Source organism: Mytilinidion resinicola, assembly GCF_010093595.1.
Source record: "Mytilinidion resinicola strain CBS 304.34 unplaced genomic scaffold BDZ99scaffold_15, whole genome shotgun sequence".
Classification (NCBI taxonomy): domain Eukaryota; kingdom Fungi; phylum Ascomycota; class Dothideomycetes; order Mytilinidiales; family Mytilinidiaceae; genus Mytilinidion; species Mytilinidion resinicola.
The window spans coordinates 963231-971344 of NW_022985451.1; the positions used below are offsets into that span (position 1 = coordinate 963231).

An 8114-nucleotide genomic window follows, 5' to 3' on the forward strand; every position below is an offset into this window, starting at 1 on the left:
GAATGATGGACAATTTTCATTTCCGATCACAACTACACCTTAATTAACTGCTCGAGATTCGTATCTATACCCGTATCTTTGACTAACACGATCCTCACCCTCTCTAGCCACCAAAGCCCCATTCAAGTAAAATACCGCCACTTGGCACTCCTCTCCCCATCCGCCAACTCATCCGTATCAATATCCTCCGGCCTAATCACCTCCCCCATCTCCCGATCCCTCCTCCGGTTCTCCATCTTCATCCACCCGCCCAACCACAGCGTAAACACAATACACACCAGATTACAGCAACACGTCGCAATCAGCGTCGGCACATACTTGGGCGCGTACTGCTGCCTGAACGTCCCCGCCGACAGGATCCCCCCCAGATTGCCCAACCCCACCAGCAACCCCGTCGTCGCCGCCCGCGAGTTCTCGTTGAGGTTGTTGTTGTTGTGCCAGCTGTGCACGAGGCACGAGGGGATGTAGGCGCCCGAGGCCATCATGAAGCACGCGAAGTACGCGACGCCCTTGTTGGCGAGGACGTCGATGGTCGCGAGGATGACCATGCCGACGCCGCTGACTAGGAGCGCGAAGACGATGTGGAATGTGCGCTCACGGAAGCGGTCACTGCTGTAGGTTACTAGCAGTAGGAATACGAAGCCGACGGCGTTTGGCGCGACAGTCCACAGGTTCGTCTTGACGACTGAATACCCCAGCCGAGCAACGATTTGCGGGAGGAAGTTGGCGGTCGTGGAGAAGGCGACAGGGTAGGTGAAGCTGATGACCATCCACGGGAAGAACTTCCACGTCTTCCAGTGCTGGAAGCACTCGCGGACGCTGAACTCGACGCCGGTGGAGCTGGAGGAGTCGCGCAGGGAGCGGGCGCGCGCGGCAGCGCGTTCGGCGGGGGTTAGGAACCAGGCGGTGGATGGGGTAGCAGGGAGCCACCAGAAAGCGGCGGTGCCGATGAGGACGGTCATGGCGCCTGGGGAATGTCAGAGGGGTTTGAAGAAGGGGAGGGAGAGGGAATGCACCTTCGATGATGAATAGGAACTTCCACCCCTGAACTTGCGGATCGTTGATTTGGAAGACGCCGTACGAGATTAGACCGCTGAAGGCAGCGGCGAGGAGGGCGCTGCCGAAGAAGATGGCGATGCGGAAGCCGAGTTCGCCGCGTGTATAGAAGAGGGTGAGGTAGAAGACGGTCCCGGCGAAGAAGCCGGCTTCGAAAGCACTACAGCATTTCAATGAGTAACTTCGAAAGTAAAGAAAAGCGGACTTGGACGTCGTACCCAAGAAACAATCGAAGCACCACCATCCCAGCGAAATTGTAGGCGGCGCATTGGAGGAGTGCACATGCGCCCCAGCTGACCATGACTATATCCGGATATCAGCATCAATCATGCATTCTAAGGAAGGGCGGAGGGCTGTCTTACGTCCTGGAAGCATGATCTTCCCCGACCATTTCTTCGTCAACATATTCAGTGGCAAATCGCATAGACCATTCGGAATATAGAACAGCAAGATCAAAAGCGAGTACTCTTCGCCTATGAAGTGGAGATCTTTGTCCATGCCGTCGGTCTTCGCGTTGCCGAGATTGCTGCGGTCCACGGAGTTGAAGAAGTACATCTGACGCTTATTAGCACTTCAGTTGCCATAAGGGGTTCTTAGGTGAACTTACCAACGAGAGAAATGGTAGCAGGTAGAAGTCGAGTTTCCGAACTAGAAGTAGTAATGTTAGAATGGAGACGAAGCTGGGTTGGAAGAAAGGCGGACCATATGACTTCTCCGCCGCCTTGTCGATATAGGCTACTGAGCTCCCCATATCATGGTCTGCTTCCGTCGCTGGAGGCGAGACCTGCTTGCTGTCGCCATCGAAGGCGTTCTTCTCTGATGAACCGAACATCGCCACGATACCTCTCAATTTCTCTTCGATGAAGTGCTTGAATGGACGAGTCTCTTGAACCAAAACAAGATGAAGATAACAGATCGACAATAAGGGTCGGCAAACTAGACTTTTATATAGCCAAGAAGCTAAACTTTCCTCCTAGAAGATCAGTTCCAGAAACGCCACCGGTTCCTGAGGACGCGATAAGGTGCCACCACAGTGGTACGATAGATTAACTTTTGGCGTTGTGAAGCCCAGCCAAGAAGGACGTACGACCGTCGTCTTCTTGGTGGGCGTACCCTACAAAGGGCTCTCCTGTACAAGCGGCCATTATTGATAGAGTGCGATAGTGGATACTGCTGCGATATAACGAGAGTGGGGGGTTTGGTGATTGGGAGTACGCCTAAAAGCGTTGGTTGAAGATCAGCGGCTCCTTGCTGCCGATAGAACCAGCAAAGCGGATTTAACGAGTCCGACGGGTTGTCGTGACTAACGCGCGATGCGAGAATGGGGAAATCTGCTAAGTGCGCACTTTGACGCGCCCTTGGGAGGCTGATTCAAGTTGTGGATCAGATACCGAGGAAGTGGATGAGTGGAAGAAGGTTTAGGGACCTGGTTGCATGGCGCTCAAACGTAGAGGTGAGATTCGTTACCATATGGCCGGCGTTGGTACAGTAGACGCCACCATGCGCTACAGCTTCCGCGTTATTGGAGGAGCGTAGAGATCGAATCTTATGCTTACCTCGTCTCTACCTGTCTATCACCAAAATCCTGACTTGGTAGTTTTCGTAAAGGAAATATGGTATTGTGCTTTATTCCAACCAAGTTCTATGCGGCCACCACATCTACTTTTTGGTAGTCTATATGCTCCACCCATATCCAACATGTGCCCAGTGACCCTCTTAATGCCCTTTCATGAAACCCTCATAATACCGATCCATCCACTCTATTGCGCTCAACCCGCTTTCCCTTGTGCCTACCGGCCAGCTCCGGAAAGCACCGACATACCCATCCGGCCTCACATTCACGACGGCCACCTCGTGGGTGTCCAGACCACCAAGCCACTTGTCGATACAAGTCTGCTTGCGCGTGTCCATTTCAGGAACGTCGTCAAGATAGAACGTCCACCTGCTATCGCGAAGGACCTGTGTTAGGTCCGCAATCTCGACGTCGTTGCGAGACATGTCGGTAACGAGTGAATACGTAAATACAGTGCTCACGGGCGTGTAGCGCTCAGGGCAGACAAACCCATCATGTGGTGCGTCGAGAGGAGGTTGGATAGTGTATGATGCGTTGCCGGCCGATGTGATCTTGCCGACGGTAGAGGAATGAGATATGTGGCTAGCGCAGACAGTGTCTAGGAACGGTTTCGCGTCGTGGACGTTGTGTGCGAAGAAGTATATACGGAATTGGCCTAGGGCCGGGATATCATTTTGGATGTCGACTGGGTTGGCATCCATGTATCTGGTGACTTTTGCGGGGGGAGGTAGACAGCCCGGTGTGAGGCTGCCGTGGATGAGACCTTTGGAGGGGATGTTGAGGACATTGTATTCGTAAGTGGTGCCGAAGCCGGAGATGAATGCTACATTCTTGCGGAAGTTCTCTGCCAAGGCCTTTGAATCTCCGTTGGCAAATGCATTCGCGTGCTCGTAGTCGAAGTTGATAAGGTCTTGGGCGATCTTCCTCCTCTCTTGCTCGTAGGTGGCAAGTAGGGAGGGTTTTGCGAGCCCACGGACGGCAAAGTTCAGTTTCCATGCTAAGTTCCAGGTATCGTGCATCGAGGTATTCATCCCTTGGGCTGCCTTGGGAGAATGTGTATGACTCGCCTGAATGGGTTAGATAGGTACTTCAGTTCTGAGTCTCAACACTTACGTCTCCAGCAATGAAAACTCTGTCCACATCATCTGTGAAGCGCGAAGCCACTCGCTGACCGATTTGATAGCGACTGAACCATTCTGCGCTAGTTAGGGAAATTCTCGAAGAGTACCTGGGTCTCAAAGCTTACCGACACTCTTCCACCTGAGGTAGAATGGAGACATAATTTCTTGCGCTCTCTTCATCACGAAGTCTTGAGATAGCTCCTCTCGCGTGGTGCCTTCCCGAGCATCTGATTTGAGTTCAATATACAGCCGCGTCAGATTCCGTTCTCGCGGAATCATGAGCACCGAACCACGTTCCTCAGACGAAATCACCGCCTTGCTCCAGAAATCCGGGAAATCAGTGTCGATCTGGCCATCCAACACGCCCCAGATAGCATCGTGAGAAGCACCCTCAGGCCTCGAATCAGGGAGACATTTCCGCACCATCGAATGTGCACCGTCGCATCCAACAATGTACTTCGTGCCGAAGTTTTTTTTCGTTTGACCGACATTATCTTTGCAGACGGCCTCCAGAGGCATCGTCTTTTCTGGGGTATAATGATAATCCATGAACGCGGTATTTCGTCGTATGCCCACTCCTCTTTCTGCCATGTCATCTATGAAAAGTTTTTCGATCATGCCTTGGTGAACAAGCAAGATGTAGGGATCGAGGAGGTCGACGAATGGGGGGTAGTGAATTTCGCGTCCAGTGCGTTGCAATTTGGTCTTCAATGTTGATCTCTATGCATTCAGGGTCAGTCTACATGTAAGCTTCCGATTGCATTTTGACATGAACTTACCCAGAAAGCAATATCATACACCTTCACACCTTTCCTAAGCAGAGGCTCTGCTAGCCTCATCTGCCTCAGAGTCTCGACTGTCTTGGGTTGTAAACCATCTGCTCGTCCGGTGGAGGTCATCTCAGGCCTGTTGTCCACAACTTCGGTTTTAATTCCAAACCGCACCAAGTTATCCCTATACACAGCTTCTGGTTAGCCTAGTGCCTTAAGTCAGAGCCTCACAGACAAACATACGCAAGCATCAGCCCCGCAGGCCCAGCCCCGACCACCACGACATCGCTGAAACTCGGTCGTTCGGGTTGGCCATTTGCAGGCACAACCTCCATGGAGCTGGCAGCGGTGCTAACAGATCTCAGCGACTCAGTCTTCAAGCCGGGGGACATCTTGGGCGACGGAGACGAAGAGAGCGACCTTTGCGAAGAAGGTTTACGCTTCATGATATCCCAGATGGTGGCCGTCATGGCGGGCTCTTTTTGGCTGCGCGTCGAAAATGGGGGTGCTGCGGGGAGTCGCGTTTCGTTCGCCATTTCTGAAAGCTCGCCATTGTGCCTTTTGATAGCTGGAGATTGAGTCTACACGGCTCAGCGGCAAGGCTCAACGCTTGGGATCAGCAGCGTGGTGTGATGTTAGCCAGGGGCAGCTTCTGCAAATTCGAAAAGGGCCTGTGTTGGTCGCGGTGTTGTCAAATGTGCGAGTGCAACTTTTTCTGGTGGCATGGACCTCACGGCAGCCCCCACCCTTGGCCACCGGGGGACGCAGGGCGGCGGGAAGCCGGGGAAGCTTGCATGGCGGCAGCTCCTTAAGGAATCCCGAGAATGGACCCGCTGAAGCCGTTGAGAGCTGTGATACTTTTCCTTCTGGTTCCTCCTCAGCCTGCTCGCACTGCACGCTTCATCAAACGTCATTAACGCCCGATGGCTGATACCGAGGCGAACTGGGAGGAGATAGTCCGAAGAAAACGCCAAATCCGAGCCGACGCGATCCAAGAGCATTCCCAGCACGAGTCCAAGGCATCACGCGAGGTAAAAGCCACGATAGTCGCAGTCGCCCGCTTCCGGGGTCCCATAGATGCTAACAAACCGAAACACCAGCATGCCGTCGAAACCCCTTTCAGCCCCACAAGCACGCAGGCGGAATCTGAGCGGGACTTCACGGACATTGACCATGTGGAGGAGATCACAGCTGCCATCCAGTCCGGAGAGGTCACAGCAGCTCGGCTGTGCAGAGCGTACATAAAACGGTGCGAAGCGATCCCAGCATGCGTCAAAGGCGCAGGCCCCCGTTAAGCCATGTGCTTCTTCGTCCTGGCCTCCTAACGCCATTCTCACACCATTCTAGGGCTGTGGCTGCGCACAAGCGTGTAAATTCTTTCCATTTGTTGAATTTTTTCCTTCCTTGTTCTCTGAACCCCTGTCTCATGTAGTCCCAAGTCCCAACGGCTCGGCAAACTAACAGGCACAGACGAATTGGTACGGAATGCACTCCGATCCTCGTGGCCCTTGCATGGGTAGCCAAGCTTCTGGCGCCGACTGACAGCAGCCAGTCTTACCGAGATCCTCTTCGACGAGGCCCTCAATGCGGCCGAGGAGCTTGACTCTTATTTTAGACAGCACGGGACGCTCGTGGGACCGCTTCACGGCGTTCCCATGACTCTGAAGGACCAATTCGACGTCAGAGGTTACGACAGTACGATCGGCTATGTTGGGCGAGCATTCAAGCCAGCTGGCGAGGACGCCGTTTTGGTTGCCATGCTGAAGAAGCTCGGGGCCGTGGTCATTGCAAAGACAAACTTGCCGCAGAGCATCATGGTACGGCGGCAACTTCTTCCGAACTTCCGGCTTTGGATCGGCAATTGATGTCTCTTGCGCAGTGGTGTGAAACAGAAAATCCACTGTGGGGATTGACGACACACCCGGAGAACCCCGACTTCACCCCCGGGGGATCTACTGGGGGCGAATCTGCGTTGCTCTACATGCACGGCTCTGTCGTCGGCTGGGGGACGGACATCGGCGGGTCGATCCGCATTCCCACTCACATGATGGGCCTCTATGGCCTAAAACCCAGTGTAAGCCTGGACTACACGTTGTCGTAATCGCTACGCTAGGAGCATGTTTCCCTGACACCCCTTTTCAGAGTACAAGACTGCCATACCACGGCGTGCCGGTATCTACCGATGGCCAGGAGCATGTGCCGTCTGTAGTTGGTCCGTTAAGCCGCTCTCTGCAGTCTCTCACGGCAGTTACGAAGGCAGTCATCGATACCTCACCCTGGAAGCTGGATCCGAGGTGCTGTCCGTTGCCCTGGCGGACCGATGTATTTATGGAAGTCCAATCCAGACCGCTGGTGATTGGGCTGATGGAAGACGACGGCGTAGTCCGAGTACACCCTCCCATAGCTCGGGTCCTGAAAGCAGTAGCTGCAAGACTCCAGGAAGCCGGCCATGAGATCATTCCGTGGCATCCAGGTAACCACCACCGTGAATGTATCGACATTGTAGTACGTAAAATTCATATCTCCGAGAGCTTTACAAAAGCAAACATCCAACGCTTCTACAACAGGATGCATATTACACTGCCGACGGTGGCGAAGACATACGTCGAGACATGCTCGTAGGCGGTGAGCCATACATCCCGCACGTTGCCGGTCTGGTGAACAAAGCACCAGCAGTCTCCGTCTACGAGTACTGGCAGCTGAACAAGCGGAAGTTCGCGGCCCAAAAGCGATATCTAGATAAGTGGAACGCGGCCGTGTCGCCAAAGACAGGAAGAACTGTAGATGTGTTGTTAACGCCAGTGATGCCGCATTCTGCGGTCAAGCACCGAGAATGCAAATGGCCAGGGTACGTATTCAATTTCTCACTACTCAATCCAAAACAACAGGAACAGTTGAGCCGATCTGTGTGCTGAAACTGGATGGCAGATACACCAAGGTCTGGAATCTCCTTGATTACACCGCGCTCTCCCTCGCCGCTGGCGCTGTGTCGAAAGAGCTGGATCCGTCAATGGACTCTCTCTCGCCTTACGAGGCGAGAAATGATATCGACAAGTGGAACTGGTCACTCTACAACCCTGAAGCAATGGACGGGATGAAGGTGAACGTGCAAATCGTGGGAAGAAAGCTGGAAGAGGAGAAAGTGTTAGGGGTTGCGGCAGTGGTTGAGAAGCTGATGAATACGTGATTTAGAGCCATGCTTCTCTCCTACATCGACTTAAACTGAAGTCCTACGTGAGCGCTCGTACTGACGATGAATTTGGATCATTCACAAGATTCCTCATGCGCAAAAGAATACGTTCTGGTGCGGAGCGAAGAGCTTTATATGGAATGACATTGGATGCCTTGACCTGATCTCAGTTTACGCGCTGATTCCCACACCGTGGATTCGCCATTGCAGATGTGCAGAAATTTGTGATATGGTCTTTGCGCTTGTAAAGTTGTTCGAGGTAACTCCACTCCTCAGGTTTAGGCGGTCCTTCTCTTACGGCTTAACGTAATCCACAAGTTAGTGGCCCGCACAAGCTAGTGGCCCACCCAACTCAACACGCGACGCGTCGTCCAACAACCACCCCAATGGCAGCACCACAACAA

The 8114-nt window shown here is 53.4% G+C and overlaps 3 protein-coding genes across 3 annotated transcripts; 1 reads left to right on the plus strand and 2 right to left on the minus strand.

Annotated features, from left to right (window-relative positions):
* Window positions 1–34: 34 nt before the first annotated feature.
* BDZ99DRAFT_500989 (MFS general substrate transporter) lies at window positions 35–2201 on the minus strand (the record flags this gene model as incomplete). Its single annotated transcript, XM_033723774.1, has 6 exons — window positions 35–967; window positions 1017–1216; window positions 1275–1359; window positions 1419–1611; window positions 1664–1992; window positions 2144–2201. 6 exons carry the CDS (start codon window positions 2199–2201, stop codon window positions 123–125), a joined length of 1710 nt encoding a protein of 569 aa, XP_033573941.1. The 3' UTR covers window positions 35–122.
* Window positions 2202–2662: 461 nt separating this feature from the next.
* BDZ99DRAFT_422310 (phenol 2-monooxygenase) lies at window positions 2663–5042 on the minus strand. Its single transcript, XM_033716979.1, has 5 exons — window positions 4764–5042; window positions 4530–4704; window positions 3876–4470; window positions 3743–3825; window positions 2663–3696 (listed from the first exon to the last, which is right to left on the minus strand). Exons 1-5 carry the CDS (start codon window positions 4988–4990, stop codon window positions 2773–2775), a joined length of 2004 nt encoding a protein of 667 aa, XP_033573942.1. The 5' UTR covers window positions 4991–5042; the 3' UTR covers window positions 2663–2772.
* Window positions 5043–5396: 354 nt separating this feature from the next.
* BDZ99DRAFT_510572 (amidase) lies at window positions 5397–7939 on the plus strand. The gene is made up of 7 exons (XM_033724478.1): window positions 5397–5551; window positions 5621–5769; window positions 6073–6337; window positions 6400–6594; window positions 6663–7025; window positions 7088–7368; window positions 7449–7939. Exons 1-7 carry the CDS (start codon window positions 5444–5446, stop codon window positions 7705–7707), a joined length of 1620 nt encoding a protein of 539 aa, XP_033573943.1. The 5' UTR covers window positions 5397–5443; the 3' UTR covers window positions 7708–7939.
* The last annotated feature ends 175 nt before the right edge of the window (window positions 7940–8114 follow it).

Bases quoted from the DNA above. Each gene is read 5' to 3' on its own strand.
- BDZ99DRAFT_510572 (XM_033724478.1), top strand. From the start codon at position 5,444: ATGGCTGATACCGAGGCGAACTGGGAGGAGATAGTCCGAAGAAAACGC. The intron at 5,770-6,072 runs GTGCGAAGCGAT...GACAGCAGCCAG, and splicing joins TGCAGAGCGTACATAAAACG to TCTTACCGAGATCCTCTTCG. The intron at 6,595-6,662 runs GTAAGCCTGGAC...ACCCCTTTTCAG, and splicing joins TCTATGGCCTAAAACCCAGT to AGTACAAGACTGCCATACCA.
- BDZ99DRAFT_422310 (XM_033716979.1), bottom strand. From the start codon at position 4,990: ATGACGGCCACCATCTGGGATATCATGAAGCGTAAACCTTCTTCGCAA. The intron at 4,705-4,763 runs GTATGTTTGTCT...AGCTGTGTATAG, and splicing joins CCTGCGGGGCTGATGCTTGC to GGATAACTTGGTGCGGTTTG. The intron at 3,697-3,742 runs GTAAGTGTTGAG...TAACCCATTCAG, and splicing joins GAGTTTTCATTGCTGGAGAC to GCGAGTCATACACATTCTCC.